The 19,793-nt window shown below is 38.3% G+C and overlaps 1 protein-coding gene across 1 annotated transcript in view; it reads left to right on the forward strand.

Annotated features, from left to right (window-relative positions):
- Positions 1–19,793, forward strand: part of LOC147163258 (neurexin-3a-like) — a 101,513-nt gene that overhangs the window by 62,803 nt on the left and 18,917 nt on the right. The window contains exons 15-20 of the mRNA XM_086095197.1: positions 3,306–3,479; positions 10,649–10,768; positions 13,743–13,924; positions 15,615–15,786; positions 18,113–18,202; positions 19,325–19,626. Of these exons, the coding sequence (XP_085951323.1) occupies positions 3,306–3,479; positions 10,649–10,768; positions 13,743–13,924; positions 15,615–15,786; positions 18,113–18,202; positions 19,325–19,626 (1,040 nt within the window). The remainder of the gene's footprint in view (positions 1–3,305; positions 3,480–10,648; positions 10,769–13,742; positions 13,925–15,614; positions 15,787–18,112; positions 18,203–19,324; positions 19,627–19,793) is intronic.

A 19,793-nucleotide genomic window follows, 5' to 3' on the forward strand; every position in this document is an offset into this window, starting at 1 on the left:
TCCGGGATCTCTGTTATCATAAATTTGCACTTCATAATGCAACACACATTTTCAATGAAGCCATTCTGTTGTAACACCTGCAAAATGTGTCTTGGAATTGTGTTGCTGAAATAAGAAGGGGTGTCTGTGAAAAAAGACTTTGCTTGGATGGCAACTGCTAGAGGTTTTGAAAGTGTTCAAACTATAATGAAGACACTTTGAGAAGAGACAAATATTTATTTCATTTGACTTTATCAAAACTCAACAAAATGTTGCCACTTGAGAATGACACTAGCTGTGCCTACACTGAGATTATAAGCACCCAGTATGATGTAATTATGGTCGCTGGCATATACTGCACTAACCCTGAACTGCCTGGTGCACTTTGGCTACTTCATTCAATCCATAGCACAGAAGCTGATGCGCACTTTCTTTACCCTCTGGGGTTTTTACTCTCAAGGTGTACCTCTTGGTGGTAACCTTCATTGCCATTCCGCCAACTCCTTGGATGACCCATGTGATGTCCTTGCCCCTTAGCTGGAGGTGTCTGGCAGCTTTTTGGGTGATATATCTGTCCTGCATAAGCATCATGAGGACTGGAAGTTATTTCAGTTCACTCACCATCTGCTTCTTTTCATCTGTGGTATGCTTTACTCCTGTGACAGTATTCGGCCTTCTCATACTTTTCTAGTATGTCTATCGGCAAGTCAGCGAAGAACGTATTTCGTTCTTGTGTGAGCTACGTTCTCCTGCTTTTTTCAACTTTTCCACTGCATTCATTATTTGTCCTTTCCTTTGGTCAGAGGAGGTAATGGTGATCTGAGCAAACACCTTTCTGACATCCTTCTTTCACTGTAAGAGCCTAAGCACTTTCTACATGCTCCTGCCTTCTTCAAGAAAGCCTCTTTCTCTGGCTGATCAAATTCTCTAACAGGCAAACAGTCATCCTGTATGCTCCTCATCACCACACATGATGCATGCACCTTTCAAGACTTCTCCTTTTGTGGCCTTTTGGGAAAGACATCCTCTTCCTCTTTCTCCTTTTGTATTGCCCAGGATCGTCCACAATTGTCAGCTGCTCCATCCTCTCAAGAACCTCCTCTTGTTTCTTCAGAAACTGGAGCAGGTGGTCAAAGTGGTTGCTTGGTGTCATTCCATTTGCAGGATTGCTCACTTGAAGGAGCCAGTTGCTCCTCATGGCGTCTGGAAGCTTGCTCTCTATTGATTTTATGACTAGTCTGTTCTTTAGGACATCTTCCTTGCCCAGGTCTTGGAGATCAAACAACTTTCGGCTCATCTCCCGATGATGTCCTGGGATGTTGGCTAGGAGAGTTTGGTTGGCCTGTTAAGCTGCACCGTGCGCTGGCTGCTCCAAGTTGCCTGTCACTTCCATCAGGAATCCTTTTCATGTTTGCTTTAGCATCATACTCTCTTTCCACTTGTTCCTGCTTTGCCCAGATGGCTTAATCTTCCATTCATGATTCTTTCACTCTTCTCTTTGTACCAGAAAACTCTTGCTCACACTTGAGCCAGAGCAACTCGCTCCGATGAGTGATGGTGGACCCAAATGCAGGGAAACAGGAATCAAGTGCAATGCGTGGTATTTTTATTAACCATAGGAAGAAAGGTGAACAGACAACCATGACTGGATGGGACAGGATTGGCTGGTCGCCATGACTGGGGGCAGGACGTGACTTTACTGGTCGCCATGACTGGAACTGTCACAAAGGGGGTTGAAGGAACCAAATGCAGGAAGGCAGGAGAACATGTAATACGGAACGCAATTTATTCAACAAAAACACTAACAGGGGTACTGGGTAAAACTCTAAATAAACAAAACCAACAAAGTTTGGAAAAGACCGAAAATCAAAGTAACAACAAAACACAAGAGTGGTGACAGCGACATTGATCCAACCAAGACTAAACGAAAACAGCGAACTAAATACAAGCCAACTGACGAAACAACGAAACAACACCTGGACAAGACACAAGTGGCTGGGGGAGATGATTGGATGACACAAGGGAACAGGATGAACAGGAGTACAGGTGCAAACAAAACCTAACAAGCAAGACAGGCCACCAATCCTAACACCTACAGGGCGGAGATCGGGCGGCCTGCGGAGCTGCTGCAGCTTCAATAACCTGGAGCTCAATGCACTAAAGACCATGGAGATGGGGATCGACTTCCGGAGGAATGCAGCCCCTCTTCCTCCCCTCATGCTGGTATCCTTTGTGGAGATATGTCGCGTTTTGGGCACAATTATCTCCCAGGACCTAAAGTGGGAGCACAACACCACAGTCCTCCTAATAAAGCCCCAGCAGAGGCTGTATTTTCTGCGGCAGTTAAAGAAATTCAATCTGTCAAGAACTATGATGCTCCAATTTTGTACGGCCATCATTGAAACCATCCTCACAAAATCCATCATCATCTGGTTCTCCACCATTGCGGCAAGTGACCTTGCCAAGCTGCAGCGGATGATTGGTTCTGCGGAAAAGGTGAACGGCTGCTCCCTACACGACTCCAGGGCGTTAAGGAGGGCAAGGAAGATTATTGCTGACCCTTCCCACCCTGGTCATGGCCTTTTCACTCTGCTCCCTTTTGGGAGAAGGCTATGTTTGCTCAAGGCGGTGAAAACCCAGAGTTTTTCCCCCTCAGCGGGCAGTCTAATTAATGACTCAGCCTAACCTGTCCAGAACTAAATGTGTCCCTACAGAAATATGTGCTAGAAGAAAGGTTCCAAGCAAACAATAAACAATAATTTTCTTTGAATAAATTAAGAACAACTCAAATGGAAGAAAAAGAAAATAACTTTGTCCATTTATCCACTGTTCAGTGAAGCATTTATAGTTTAACAGATGATAACTAAAGTGGTAGCTTCAAAATAAAATGCGTATTAGTGTCAAAAATCCGTTGAGATACAACATTGTATTTGCGTGCGGCATTGGGTTGGGGAAACGTAATCCATTGTCGCCAGTTGAAGCGAATACGCTTTGAGCCGAAATCGGCAAATATCTTCAAAAAATACTTGGCACCATGGCATCGAATATGCCCTCCTCGTCTTGCTGCAAAACAGATACAAAAATACTGATGAAAGAAGAGACTCAAATCTTTCTTTTGGTAGGTTCCATGTTTTTATAGCAACAGAACATAATATTGTGTGGGCCTTGCAAAATCAGTCAAAATCCAGCAAAACAACCAGGAGCGAAGGGGGTTGCTTCAATAAAATGGCTGCGAGTGAATGAGTTAAAGTGTGTTTCAATACTTATCTTGGATTAAAATGAGTTATCTAAGGTTGTTTTGTTTTTGTTTTTTGCAATCTCTTCAGGCGACCTATTCATTGCTGGTTTGGGTCCTGGAATGTATGGCAGTCTTCCCAAACTGGTGGCTTCCAGAGAGGGTTTCCAAGGCTGCTTGGCTTCAGTGGACCTCAACGGGCGCCTGCCAGACCTCATCAGCGATGCCTTGTTTCGTAGTGGGCAGATTGAGCGTGGATGTGAAGGTACACGGTCCCTCAGGTCTGAGCCTGACTTAGACTACTACAACATAAACTTCAACTCCAGCTCCGGCAGCTCATTCTACCTGCTCAATGCAAACAGTAGCACGGCAGCCTTGAATCCAAATGGACGTTCTTCCATCTTGTTAGCTGTACTTGTTGCCTCACTTCGGCACTGCTAAGGCAAAGCCCTTCTCCAAAAAGCGTTTTATCGGCCACATTGGCTGCCGTCTGACAATGGAATCATCATCAATACACTAATACATCCGTTCAATCACACAAAACATGACTAGGTGCTCTATTTTTGTAAAGATTGTTATCTATATTAGTATATGGGAGGATACTTAATATTGTCTGATCCACATGGCAACACCAAGATTCTTCATGTATTGACTGACAACTTGAATTACTATTACATCATATTATAATGAATATAAAAAAAGAATATACTGTATGAATTTTTAATAATGAATAGTGATTCTTACACTGTGTCTCAAATAATTAAACTATTTTTCTCACATTTTCCTACACAGATGATGCAAATGACAGCACAATTTTCAAGTCATCAACCGTATAACGAAAGTACGACGGCATATTAGAGCCACATCTAAATATTTATTTTAGAGGGTGGGGGCAATATTCCAAGAAAAAAACTTTTAGAAAGTGGCAAATTTGCAAGAAATCTTTTGGGTGACTTTATAAGGTGATAAATTAGTGAGAAAAAAACTCGTAAATTTGCGACTTTATAAAGTGGCAAATTTGCGCGAAAAAAAACTCAGAAACTTACGAGAAATACACGTAGCGTACTACTCGGATGTTTGTTTGCAAGTGCTTTTCTTTATAAAGTGGCAAATTTGGGGGGTTTTCCTCGAAATATTACCCCCCACCCCCAAAAAAATTATACGCTAATATGCTGTTATACAAAAGTATACGGTATATCAGTTTCGCTAATATTTTTACTTTGAAAATCGTGAGGTGAGAATTAATAAATCATGATGATGTTATTTATAGACAAGCAGCAAGTGTGTGAATGACGTTGATTTGTTTATTTAAGCAAAAGAAAAAATGAATGATTAATGACCTTATTCCGACAATCTCAAATGTATGTTTTGCTTTAAATAGAACAATTACAAATCTCATTTATTAGTTTTGTTGAATTTTATTTCCCCAAAAATGTTATTGTAGAATGTTCATGAAACAGGAAATATTGTACACAGCACAGTTTTAGTGTACACCTCAAAACATGCCAACACTTTTTAATTTGTTTCGACTTCCAGTTTGACTTTTCTGTTCTAACTACTCATTTTATTTTGGCAGCATCGAAATGGGCTTTTGAAAAACTTTGCATGAACAAGAAAATGTCATTGTGGCAATATGTTTCCATCGTGTGCTATGTTTTAGGGCTGTTTTTGTCATCCTCTTAAAGCTTCTGGGTCAGCTTCCATATGTTGTTCCTGTTTGCATGGAAATCATTTTCTGTACAGTCGTTTTCTTTTTCTTCTCTTTTTTTTTTTGCCTGCGTGCCACATCATCCAGCCAGGCATTGAATGTATTGTATTTTCTTTTTGTTATAGTGGCTTACAGACTCCCATGTTAGAGAAATGAATGTTGACAGCAAGTGACAATGTGTTGTCTGTATTCACTGCGACATTCTGAATGAGGGTGATAATGATGTGTTTTCGCTGTACAACAATAAAGTAATGGATGATTGATTCATTTTATAAAATAAAATCTCATCAATCACAGTTTTTGGTCTTGTTTAATATCCATGGCAATCTATTGTCTCATTTTTTTATGTGTGCTTGTATGTATACATTTTTTTCAAGCCAATGCATCATGATTTGTCATTTAAATTGCATCGTCATCTACTGCCTACACATCACTGCAAGCTTTTGACACATGAAATTATTGTTTGTTGTTCAGCCTCCATGTCATTATAAAAGCCCATTAATGATATTTGCTCACAATTGTGTTCCTAATAATTTGAGTCACTGTACAGTTTATCTGAACTATATTGGGTGAGATCAGCAAGCAAGGTAATTTTTGACTCATACAAAAACGCACACCCCCTCCAAAAATGGTTTCTGATGCATACCTTTGAAGCATTCCCACATATGTTATTGTGATTTTTATTCTCCACACTTTTTTGCTGTGAAATAACTCCCACATAATACTTCCGATATACATCGTTCAAATTTCAACTTGAAATTCACGCCTCCCGGGGTATATATTGTCTGATTACAGTATTACAGTATTCACACAATTTAACGTTAAATATCAACTTTTCACCATTCATTTGCAATGGGACAGACATTGAATGCAACTTTCCACGCCCACTTCCATAGATACAGTTGATCATCATTGCCAGGTGTCTGATACTGCTCGGTGGCGCAGTTGGTAAAGTGCATTGTCCAGCAACCAGGAGGTTGCAGGTTTGAATCCTACCTCCGACTGTACATTGCAAATATATCCATGGCTGTTATGCTAAGTGATATACATGTATACTAAGCCACAATCAGATCAGGAAATGCATTATAATATCACTGAAATGATTAAATCATGTCATCTTTCAGCATCAGTTGACACTTTTCAAAATTAATATGTAATTAGCAATGAATTTGAACAAGTCAAGTCAGGTAAGTCAGCAATAGAGCAATTGCAGTTCAAATCCTACTTGGACCATATTATAGTACATTCGATGGTTCGATACCAACTGACTATCAAATCAGAAAATGGATCATAATGAAACTTAAATGAGTAAATACATATTGCATTTCAACAACAGATGACACTTTTCAAAATAAATACGCCATTAGTCATACATTTGAACAAGTTTGGTCAGTCCTTAGAGCAATTACCTCCCACCACGGAGAACCTGGTTCAAACACCGCTTGGACCACATTTTAGTACGATGACATTTTCGATGGTTCGATACCAACTGACAGGAAATTGATTAAAATTTCTCTGAAATGATTAAATCCTACTTTAGACAGATTGCAGTTCAAGTTTTCTTTTTATTCATTTGTCATTTAACTACAATTAAAAAATGTTAATTTGTAATTTATCTTTCAATTTACTTCATAAGCACATGCATTCAAATCTTAGCATTCAGCTTTTCAGCATTCCCACGCAATTTCTGCAGAAATGTCTAGTACTATTTACAATATTTACAGTAATTGCAAATCCTTTGCTTGCATTCACAGCCTCTTTCAAATATAGTTTTTTTTGGGGGGGAAAGTATGGGTTGTCTTCCACTTCTTTCGCCCAATTTCATTTTATGGGCCATTCTTTTGTTGCGTTTCCACATTCCCTGTGGTTGCGTCTTTCTTTAAATTGGCAGACAAAATAATACTGCAGAGTTCATGTTGCTCCTCCCATCATATTAAATCAGTGAAGATTAATAAACCCGTCCCAGGATAAGACATTCAGGTCCAAAATCATGACCTCCTCTGAATTTCACACACTGTGACTCAAAAACAAAACAACAAAGATACAGTACCGATGCCTTCCTTGCCTCGCGTGAGGCACAGAGCCTGGTTAGGCAATGCGAGAAAAAGTACAGCATATTATCTTCCTTATTTCACACACTGGAACCAAAACAATTGGGTTCAGCAAGGCCAGAAGCAGTGATGTAGAGGTCCCTGAAAAAGTGGGTATACTCTCAATTTTCACCACTTTTTTTTTTAAAGTAGTCCAGAAAAAGTCCTCTTTTAGAAACAGTGACATGTAAGAATTAAAAATCTGTCATTTGTATTCGCTCACAATAATAAAATGATCATGACTTGTTAAGAACAGATTGGTAACACAAGCAGCCCGAAATAACGTAAAATGTATTTATCAAAACCAGCCGTTTTTAGCCATCTCAGAGGCCGCCATTTTGCCACTTGCTGTCGACTGAAGATGACATCACAGTTGCGCAGGTAACAACCAATCGCAGCGCAGCTTCAGAAAACAGGTGAGCTCTGATTGGTTGCAACATTGATATCATCTTCAGTCGACAGCAAGTGGCAAAATGGCAGCCCCGAGATGGATAAAAATTGCTGGATTTTGCTTCATAACTCTTCATATTCCAAAAATGTAATATTAATCAGAATGTGATGTTTAGATTAGTGACAGTAGTAACATATTATTGTCAAGAAATGTCTATGGTTGACTTCCACTTTGAAAATCTAGTACCAGCCTAGCTACTATAAAAATAAACTAGAGCATGTAGCAGTTGGTGTGTAACCGGCAGTGTCCACCCCAGGGATCGAACGCATGTCGTGTTGATCAATTTGGTTTCAAATTCACTCGCTAAATTTCTACCAGCTGGCCCTTGATGACATCAGCAACTTCCGTCCTCGGACTTGTTGGTTAGAGCAAGCCAAGTTGCAAAACTAGACAAATATGTCTGTTGCAATATTGTGCACATATTATTACATTTAATAAACAGCATAGCTGTTGAGTATGCCATATTTATTCAGCTTACTATATTTTTGTTGTGTTACTAGTTGTGTTTTGCATTATTAATGTTTTTTATAATTGCGAAACGATATATACTGCATATATATATATATATATATATATATATATATATATATATATATATATATATATATATATATATATATATATATATATATATATACATACATACAAGTAAAAACACACATTCTGTCAGGACGAAATATTATTCAAATGAGGGGGCGGTCCTAAGCGTGTCTTGGATTGGACTCCGCCATTGCAACCTGTACAAGTCATTTTAGAGTATAAGTCGCATTTTTGGGGGGCAATTTATTTATTTATTTTTAAGAACACTAGACCTTGGACTCGCTTCCTCTAACGTTACTTCTGTAAGCAAGACGTATGTGGAAGGTTTAGCTCCACACTCCTTGTAGCGGTACATGTTGAAACGTTTGATTAGTGGAATTGATTGGATTACAAACATTTGCCGATGTTACTGGCTGGACTGGACTACATGGCAACGTCTCGTATGCTCTAAGGTAGGATGGCCCGATCCCAAAACACGGACATTTTTGCGTCTTCTGTACTTTTGGCTTTTATTGGTTGCTATGTGCATTTATCATTTGTGAATTCGAGATGAAGAAGCTCGGAATATTTTTTAACCAAGTTAGCTAGTTCCCCGACAGCGCTAGCTACTAGTGCTACCTTGTTACAACAAAAACAACAACAACAACATCACTTACTTTCGTACACTTTAACAACAATTTAAACTTTTAGGCTGCTGGGAAATGAAAAAAAAGAGACCTTAAGGAGGGTATTTGGAGAGATCTCAAAATTGAACATCTTGACCACCAGATCTATTTTTAGCCAGAACTAGCCACGGCTAGCGGCTCACATACTGTATATCACGATCACATTATGATAAAAGCATTTTTACCATCTTACAATGACACTTACCTTAATCAAAATGGTCAGGACACACTGGTAGACTTTGTTGGTTGAAAATTGTTTCGATTTATCTTTGCAATTCCAGACACTTCTTTGTTAGTTTCCATTCGACATTCCATGGACCAGTGAACGGCACACAATGCTGGGCAAATGATGTCATGTGAATACTACTTATATTGTTCATGTTTGTAAATGAAAAAGAAGGGGGGAGGATGTACTCAAGGTGCCATTCCGCTTACGCCCCGACATTTGATTCCATTGTTGATACCAGTTATGATCGGGCTGTAAGATTTAATGTATGCATATGAAGTGAAATATTTATTCATAAAACATGGACACGTTTTCCCCCTGAATAACCATTAACTCATTTGCTCCCAAAAATGTATAAATATGTTCTATTTAAGATATTGCCATGCTCCCAAAGTGTGTGTGTGGGGGGGGGGGGGGGGGAGCTTGAGCATACAGAAGGCTTTGGTGCAGCCTCTGAACTGACGAGAATGGTTGAAGCAATGGTAGTTGTTACAAAAAATGGCCAGCAGGTGGCAGCGGAGAGATAAGATAAGAGATCAACCAGGGCCATGTTGCAACAAGCTCTTTTTGTCAGTGTTTTCAACAAGATTTTGAATAATGATGAAATTTAGCTATATTCTAATGCTAACTGCTGCAAAACGGAAACAGATATATAATATATATGATAGAAATATACATTTTTCCCTGATGAAAGAAGAGACTCTACTCTTTCTTTTGGTAGGTTCCATGTTTTTATAGCAATAGAACCCAATATTCTGCAAAATCAGTCAAAATCCTGTAAAACAGCAGGGAGCGACGAGGGTTGCTTCAGTGAAAATTGATGGGAGTGAATGAGTTAACCACAAACCAAGCCACGAAACATTCCTGCTTCGATCCTTTAATGTGACGTCATCAGCAAATCTTGAAGGACGACAGTGAAATGACACCCCAAATAAACAGGAGGCAGAGCAAATTAACATTATGAAGTGAATAATAAGAAGTCTACGAAACAGCTGGACCACAAACACCGAACTCGCATTACTGCATTGAATGACTTGATTTCTACAAAGATTCAGAGGGTTTGATACCCGTTTACAAGTTCAGGTTGTACCCTTGCCTCTCGCCCAAAGACAGCAGGTTCCAGCACACCCGTGACCCCGGTGAGCATAAGCAGTTCAGACAATAAAAGGAATAGATAGATGAATAGAATAAATGGATGAAAATGTGTGGATTCAAGCAAAAGGTGCTGTTTTTTAACTTGTGTATCTAATCCAGATGTTAATACTGATTTAATTTACTTAGGATACTTAAATATAGGGAAAGAGCTTGAATGGCAACATACAGGAATTGGTCCCAGTGTTCAAATACTGTAGGAGGAGAGTGGAGGTCAATAATTACTCTAGTCATGAGAGGGGCTGTGATCACGTAATAGTCACGTGACTTCAGGATCTCTATTGAAGAGTTTTTGGCCCCAGTCCAAATTGAAAATGTATTCTTGTTGGATTGTACATTTTACAAATGTTTTCAAATGTTCAAAAACAACACTTAAGTTTCCCAAATTACTTCCAAGCCTAGCTGAATGCATTACGTTTAGGGAACATGACCAAGTCATGCGCCTGCAGATTAATAACTCGGTCAAACCTATCTCATTATTTTCCAAATTGTACAAGGTCAAATGTGTCCCAGTCAAGACAACTTCAGCTTATGTCAAATCCAAGTCTGTTTTTTTTTTGTGTGTGAGTGTATGTGACTGTGGCGGTTTGTTGACTTTGCAGGGCCTAGCACCACCTGTCAGGAGGATTCCTGTGCCAACATGGGGATTTGCATCCAGCAGTGGGAGAACTACACGTGTGACTGCTCCATGACCTCCTACACCGGGACGCAGTGCAATGATCGTAAGTGCGGATGTGTCACACTCATATTACAACTTCCACATTATGGTAAAAATTCCTAAAATGGGTATAATTAGAAGCGGTATGGGACGCGAGTCACCTGACTTGACTCATGTTGGACTCGTTGGGACTTTCTTGGCTTCACTTGGCTTGGTGTTCCTAAGACTCAACTTGACTTACACTTGAAACACATGACTGGACAAGTCTTGCCTGTTTACAGAAAGTCTGGATTTTCAACATGCGCTAATTGTTTTATTTCTGAAAGAGAAGCTTTTTTGTGTGTAGTGTCCGTAAACCTGGCAACCCACCAGAATGCTATATTTCGGAGTGCAGTTGCCACCTCATGCAGCATTAGTACTACAAGCATTATAGAAGGAGCTCTGATGATTGTTACATTTCGATTCAATCATAATTCCAAGATCTGTTACAAGCTTCATAAAAAATAGAAAAAGTAGAAACATTTTGATTAATTGCAATTAAATACAGAAAAGTATGCAATTAATTAATCATCCACCAGCTCCATATAAACTTACTGTACTTTGCGCACTTCGACCTCCTGCATAGACTCTAGGAAATCAGTTTCTTCTTCCACCATGTCAAGGTCTGTGCGTATTTCTCACACCGGTTTTAAATGGAATGAAAGGAGCCGCTTCCAATGGCAGCGAATCAAGAGTGTCTTGTGAAAAATGCCAGTTTTTGCCCCTCTGTGAAAATACCAAAACCCAGTCTAGCCCACCACCATGTAGATTTAAACCACGGCTCGTGCTAGGCTTGCACTGGGCATAAAAATTTAGCCCATGGGTAAAAATTCGATTAATCGACAGGTAATAAATTTGTATATTAATTGACAACTATTTTAATCTTTTGGAGCCATTTTTTTATTATTTAAAATTGTCCAAATCCTCTGATTTCAGCATATCAACAGTACTTGTTCACTGATTTCTGTAGTCCTTCATGAAAGAATACTAAAAATTAGACAAAATAGGACATTTGCAAACATCTGTTTTTAGGATAGGATAGGATGCCTTTATTGTCATTATACACAGGTACAACAAAATTGTGGACGATTTCTCCATGTCAGTTTAAATCACTATAAGAATACGAAGGGCGACATAAACTGGTTAATGAACAGTAATCAGGAGGAAAATTATGTTTGTATTACACTCTAATGCAAAATAAAATGAGTCTGATTAGTTGTATTACACGCTAATGCAAAATAAAATGAGTCTGATTAGTCGATTAATCAATTGAATAGTCGATAGATTAATCAATTCCAAAAATATACGATAGTGACAGCACTAGTAAAAAATACCTGAATCATGTGACCTGACTGAAGATCTGACAAGCCAGAGCAATGTACTTGTTGGAAGAGAATCTCTGTTCTCCTTGGCTGGTCTTTATGATTATCCCGACGCGGACTATGCTGTGGCAGAGGTGGCAAATCCAAGTCGAGAAAGTAAAACCCTGCCACAGTTTGGCTTTAGCCCCAGGTGCTAGCTAGCGAGCTCCCTAGCTAGCTCCTCGGGTACGCATTGACTTGTGTTAGATTATTAACATTGTTTTTCTGTTTCAATTTATATTTGAATCGTTTTTGATATTAGTTAGAGCTGTGTAATAATAAGACAACAGTTAATTCATTTGTTACTCAATCTATAGTCCTTTGTTCTCTTCCCTGGGAAAGAAATGTCAAGTAAGGTTTCTGAGTTATCTAAATGAGGGGATGTTTGAAAGTGCAAGCAGAGGTCTGTCCATAAATTTCCTGGTGCAAGGAGGTGCCGGGGACCAATTGTTTACCCACATCTGGAGTAGACTGAGATAGGAACTGGTGTAGGATTCTAAGTTGTGTATTTCACTCTGCTGACAGGACAAGATGACAGGGGGGGAGTATTCTTTCTAAACACTGTTTTTATATAAGTGTGCAAGAGCAGAGAGCGAGAGGCACACTTTGCGGTCATTGCTGATTGAGCAAGGATCCAAAGTGACTTCAGAAATTTCTGAATAATAAAAGCTGGCCAGAAAACTTCCTCACGAGATCTCAAGTTTGAGTTTTATTTTGAACACGCAGGAAATCAAATGAATATTATTTCTAACACTTGCTAGGAAGCTAGCTAGCTAGCACAAGGGGCTAAAGCCAAACTGTGGCAGGATTTTTACTTTCTCGACCTGGATTTGCCACCTCTGTCTGTGGGATGTGATCTAATTTCACGTAATTGGGCAGAAATTTATTTATTTACTTTGTATCCCCCAATCTATGTCAGTGGCATATAGTAACAGGCAGAACAATGTGGCATAAGGTACCCAAATCATCAGCGTAGCCACATTTTGTGACATTATTTATTTGGTGGGGTGAAATGAAATTTCTGCTCATGTAAATATGTGCCTTAGTTCAATAAAGGTTGGAAAACGCTGTTGTGGAGTTTCACAAGGCAATTTGTGTAAGCTTTGTCCATCTATGATAAATCTGAGGTAAACAACACACAGAGCAATAAAAAAAAATGAAAGAGAGATGAACGCTTTCGTCAGGCAATGGTGCTGACATGAATCACCAAGGACGTTTCATTTTAACTGTGCAATGCTGAGATTAGGAAGGTTAATAATTTTTCGAGTATTATTTTTAATGCTAATGTGACAGCACCAGTATTACAATTTTGCTGAGGTGTTGTCTTGCGATGTATCATTTCAACCATTACAACCATAAAATTAGTGGGGGGTTTTCTGCTTTATTAATCAAAATACTGTTTTGATTACTAGTGAGGCACATTCGTAGAACATATTAATCTTTGATTTGACTTCCACTTTAAGGAGCGAGACCAGGATACTGAGAAGAATTGGGCCATTGAAAAACACAGCAGCCGAACGAGACACACTGACTCCAGATTTACAGGACTTTGCTATTGCAGTGTGTTTACTATGGGCTGCCACACTCATGTTGTTGTATTCTTTACTTAATCATTTCAAATTCTCTTGCTCTGTTCAGCTGGCACCACGTACATCTTCGGCAAAGGAGGGGGCCTCATAACATTCAAGTGGCCGGCCAATGAGAGACCAAGCACCAGGACCGACAGGCTTACAGTTGGCTTTAGTACCTCGCTCAAAGACGGCATCCTTGTCAGGATCGACAGCGCCCCTGGTCTGGGGGACTATCTCATGCTGCACATTGTAAGTTCACAGCACAAGCGTTGCTTTTTCCATGAAGCACCAGAACAAGATGCTCCAAGAGTGCAAGAATATAAATGCCAAATGTTAATCAGGGGTTTACAGAGTGTGGGAGCCTTCCCACGCTAAATTCTTCATTTCCAATACAGTGGTTTGACCTTAACCTTGTTTTGGAAATGAACTACAACTGAACTTGAGAGTCAGGCTCGCTTGTCCTACATTAGGTATGTTAATCACATTGTGGAAGATGTTATATCTGAAAATGAAAAAACAGCTGGTGCAATCACCATGGCCCAGGATTTACATTTTTTTTTAGATCCAGATTAAATTGATCTAGATTTCCAAATCCCATTTTTCTGATCCATGGATCATGAGTTTTTGTCCCGGTATTTCTAAACTTTGCTGGATTGGATCGGAATAATCTGGATCCTCTTGGATTGAGATCTCCAAATCCATCCCGCGATTCCCGCCCCCAGGATCACAGACAGGGGTCAGGGGACCATATTGAATTTTATAGACCTCGAGGCTTTGATAAGTCAATATACCAAATGTAATTTTACCACTTGCTGTCCAATGAAAATGACATCACAATTGCTCAGTGCAAACACAATATTAATCTGAATGCCGTGCCGAGACTAGTGAAGGCACAGAAAATTTTAGAGTTGATTTGCCTTTTAAGTTTTGTTGCTGTTAAATTTTGGGTTGAAGCAATTAATTTTTTCGTTACTCTGAATTTTTCTTTCAGTTAAAAAAACTACATAATGAGGTTTAATTGTGGGAATGCTGAAGTCACAGGTAGCACTAGTGATTCAAAATTAAATTTTCTGCATTTAGCATCTTTAAACATCCATATTTTTTCAATGTAATTTAACATTATTTTGATGATAAAGCATTTCACATGCAGTCAAATGTTACACTCGATTACTAAATACAATTACATACAGTGTCACTGTATGTCAACAGTGCAGTGGTTTAAGCAAATGACTAACATGTGGAAAGTCAGTGTTCAATTCCTCTTTGGAATTTTATTTTTTTTCCAATTCAATTTCTGAAATAGTAACATACATTTTATTAAATATCATCAATTTTATTAAATATAATTTGACATTGATGATTACTGGGCCCAGGTGTCCATCTAGCGTATGTGGACAGGGAGGTGGCACTATGGATTTATGGTGCTCTCTGGTGGACACTACAAAAAACACAATTCCCTTCTTTGATTTCAGAGATTATTAGTCTGTCACAAAACCATATTTAAATTGTAATCTAATCCAGATACAACATAAAACATAACTATCATAAAATATTTTTGCAAGGTCATTGCTATTTTCGCATGATTCATTCATTATCATCCAAGTACAGTAGATCGCTCGCCTGATTTGCGCAGGCAGCATGGATTCAGTTCCTACTCAGTGGCTTGTACATGAATTTGAATATTTGTCGAGCTCATTGTGTGCACTGTGATTGACAGGCGACCATTCCAGCCTGTAGTTTGCCTTTTGTCCAAAGACGGAATGTTTGAGTGGTATCTAAGTGCACAAAAACAATGGAGGCATTTCAGTCACAATGCTCTGTATCCTGTGTCATCAATAAATCAATCAATACATTTTCATGTTCCGTTCATGAGTGGCAAATATTGTTCAAATAGCAAGCCTGTGTTTATTAAAAAGCAACTGTTTTTGTGTCATTTTAGCAACAAGGCAAAATTGGCGTGACGTTCAACATTGGGACAGTGGATATCAGTGTACAAGAGAGCAGTACCCCAGTGAATGATGGGAAGTATCATGTGGTCCGCTTCACCAGAAATGGTGGTAATGCTACGCTGCAGGTTGATAACTGGTCCATCAATGAACACTTCCCGACAGGTACCAACTCACAGCCCTCACTAATACAGAAACTATTGTTGTTGTTTGTAGTGTGTTAAACATTAGGCTACTGCTTTTTGCTTTGCTTCAGAGGGCCAAATCGTTAAACTAACTTTCTGTATAATACAGAATTATAGTCGCTGTCAGGGATTTGGGACTGCATGGGGAAAAAAAACAGTTTTCAATGCTGAAAATGTAATATACTACAGTAATCCCACCTCCATCACGGGTTCAAGACAATCCACTATTTTGCATTTTTACTTTTTGTACAACTATAATGGCTATTTTGGTCGAACGCTAGTCTATTTGGTATTTAATTCCACTCTTGACCACTAGATGAGGGCAAACGATTTACTTTGACAGCCTCGTTGTAGTTGAAAATTATTGCATGTTATCCGCTCTAATCTTTATTTTTAAGCCATAAAGCAACATCTCTAGGTTTGTTTTGTAATGTATATCTTTGAGCATTATTATTAATGTATACGGTGTGGGGGAAAGTGTGATTTCTTTGCTCACACATTAAGGGATTGGTGCGCTGTACAATATTTTCGTCATCAATCTCTTGCTCTCAATATATATGTGTTTAAATGTGTTTCTAGGATGATTCTTTTTTTATGTGTATTATTTGAAAAACATTTTTTTTCCATAAATGTTATTTATTTGATAATAAAATAAAAAATAAAACACGCTTAGGGAACTCATTTTATACATAATCATGGCACCCACCTGTTCGAATTAACCTGTTCACCTGTGGGATTTGATGAGCAATCCTCAACTTTCTGAGTCATCTGGGCTTTTTTTGGAACGTGTTGCGGCCCAAAAACCCCAAACAAAATTAAGTTAATGATTATTTGCTAAAAACAATAAAGTGTATCAGTTTGAACATTAACTAATTTGCTCCCAAAAAATTTATAAAACTGTTCTATTTTAAATATTGCCATGGTCCCAAACGTATGTTTTTTTTAAGTTTTTTTTTTTTTTTTATATGCTAGAGCACACAGACGGATTTGATGCAGCCTCTGACCTGAATAGGTCGCTTAAAGCAATGGTAGTTATTAAAAAAAATAGCCAGTAGGTGGAAGCAGAGTATAAGAGATCAGCCAGGGCCATGTTGCAACAAGCTCTTTTTGTCAGTGTTTTCAACACGTTTGTGAATATTGATGAAACTTAGCAATATTTTAATGATAATTGCTGCAAAACGGAAACAAATACAAATATACTTTTTTTCCTGATGAAAGAAGAGACTCTAATCTTTCTTTTGGTAGGTTGACTGTTTTTATAGCAATAGAACACAATATTTTGTGGGCTTTGCAAAATCAGTTAAAAAAAACTGGGAGCAAAGGGGGTTGCTTCAGTGAAAATGGCTGGGAGTGAATGAGTTTAATATCTTGTCTTTGTAGTGTATTGAATTATAAGTTGAATATGTTGAACATTGCAAATCATTGCATTCTGTTTGTATTTATGTTTAACACAATGTCTGAACTTAATTGGAATTGTGTACGACATAAGAGTTTTTCACTAAACTTTTAACTTTTAAACAAACTTAATCCTGGAGAACCCAAGAACCCTTTTTTCTTTGGAAAATTATGAATTATACATTAAATGACTGCTATAAGTTCACTGAACACCAAAATATATGTTTTTTTCAATTTTAACCCTTTTTTTTAACGAGCTCAGAGTTGCCAATTTATCAAAATATATATATAAAACATACTCCTAGGCATTCTGCAACATGATATGAAATAGATGAACAAAAAAAACACAATTTTACCATCTGATGGTTTGCTGAGAAGATGGTTTTATTTGGATTGATTTCCAGCTCAACAAAATTGGCATGTTGCCAGCCATCTTGTCACCACCACTCTGGCTCATGTAAGTGCAATATTCATCCACTAGATGACCCCATGCAGGGGTCAGAAGTGGCACTCTGGACTTTTGACTTTGACTTTTGAATTTGTAAAAAAAAAAAAAAAGAAGGTCTTTGTTATTTGAGTAGCAGAATTTATAGGGGCCAAATTTGACCCTGTGGATTCTCCAGGGTTAAAAAAAAAACACACAAAAAAGAATTGCTAGGCCATTAACCTGGAACCCGCAATGGAGGGGGATTTGCTGTAATACTACTTTGTAGTGTGAGCTCAACATTCCATACATGTGTGTTTTTGAGCTCTTTGCCCATTTAAAAAGAAAAAGTCTAGATTTACAAATGTGAAGTCAACAGGAAAAAACATATATTTAAAGAACTATTTAGATACATTAAACATGTAAATTTTTGTCTTGATGACACAAGCTTGATGACAACTAAATCGTTGTACATGTTTTGTTAAAGGGAACAGTGACATTGAGCGGTATCAAATGGCCAATAAGAAAATTCCTTTCAAATATTCCAGGCCAGTTGAAGAATGGCTACAAGAAAAAGGTATTTGCAAACATTTTTGCTCTTTAATATGTTCTTACTTTGCTCATTTCAATGAATCAGTGGATTTTTATTTTCAAATCTGAATCAGATAATGCTCAATGAAAAATACTCAAAATGTGTATTAGCGAGGGGCGTCAAAATTAGTGCATTAATTTTGAGTTAATTTTGAGTTCCTTTAACGCCACTCTTTTTTTTTTACGCACGATTAATGACTGCCCCTTACTTGGAAGGCCTGTACTGGGGGAATTCCAGTCGCAACACAGCAGACACGTCCACGTCAAAATAAGTAATAACTTTAATAATAATGCATGTATATGTGGAGACTGGGGTTAAGTTGCATTTTACAATTTTAAAAACACAGAAGTTCACAAATTAGTTCATATTAAAGATTAGATAGCTCTTAATCTGAAAAGAAAAATGCACCAATGTCTTACAAATGCAATTATGCCATCTAGTGGCAGAAATAACCTCAACACAAATCAGTTTTTTTTTATTACACTAGTAAAAAAATCTTAACTCAATTTTATGAATTATTATAAAATTACTGTATCAATGACTAAAAGATGCGGCCATATTTATATTAGTTTAAAATGGTTTCCACTTTTATGTTAACAAGAGTATGAAAAAATATTTTATTGTACATTTAGAACAGATATCAAATGTTCGATTAATCGTGAGTTAACTATTGAAGCCATGCTATTAATTACGATTTAAAAATGTAAATGCCTGACCCCTAGTATTGGCCCATTCCAGACTTTTTTTTAAAGCATAAAATTAGCATACACTGTACATGAAATGTTGCTATCCACATTATGATAATAAAATGATGACCTGTTGAGTAGAAGCATCTGTGGCTAGAGCCAAATTGTTTCAGGGTTTTTACTTTGTGGATCTGAATTCCCCAACCCTGTTTGAGACACGGTCTAAACTATCAATTTAAATGTAAAATTTCACATCCAATTTTGTATTTTGCGCCTCAGCCAAACATACTGAAACGCAAAACTGAGAATGGGCATTTTCAGTTTGTAGATATATATGCACAATTTTATCATCGTAAAAAAGGCTGCTGTCTGTACTTTAGGTCTGTTGTATTTTTTTCATATATGTGGCTGTTTCCTGTAGGACGGCAGCTGACCATATTCAACACTCAAGCCACAGTTGCAATTGGTGGAAGCGATCATGGGCGGCCATTTCAGGGTCAACTGTCAGGTCTTTATTACAATGGCCTCAAAGTGTTGAACATGGCTGCTGAGAGCAACCTCAACGTCAAGATAAATGGAAGTGTGAGGCTGGTCGGCGAGAGCCCCAGTGGGGCAGGCTCAGCCAAGTCCACTGCCATGTCTTCAGATGTCTCCACTACCTTCATTGAGACCACTACCATGATGTCCACCACCACCACACGGAAACACAGGTCCTCTTCAACGGTATGGGTTAAATGATATGGTTTTAGACAGAGGTGGCAAATCCAGGTCCTGGAAGTAAAAACCCTGCCACAGTTTTGCATTAACATTAGCTAGCTAGCACAAGGGGCTAATGCAAAACTAGCTAGCTCCCAGGTGCTAGCTAGCGAGCTCCCTAGCTAGTTCCCTGC

The sequence above is a fragment of the Leptonotus elevatus genome, chromosome 14 (genome assembly GCF_054856555.1).
Source record: "Leptonotus elevatus isolate MCC_2025b chromosome 14, RoL_Lele_1.0, whole genome shotgun sequence".
In the NCBI taxonomy this organism is placed as follows: domain Eukaryota; kingdom Metazoa; phylum Chordata; class Actinopteri; order Syngnathiformes; family Syngnathidae; genus Leptonotus; species Leptonotus elevatus.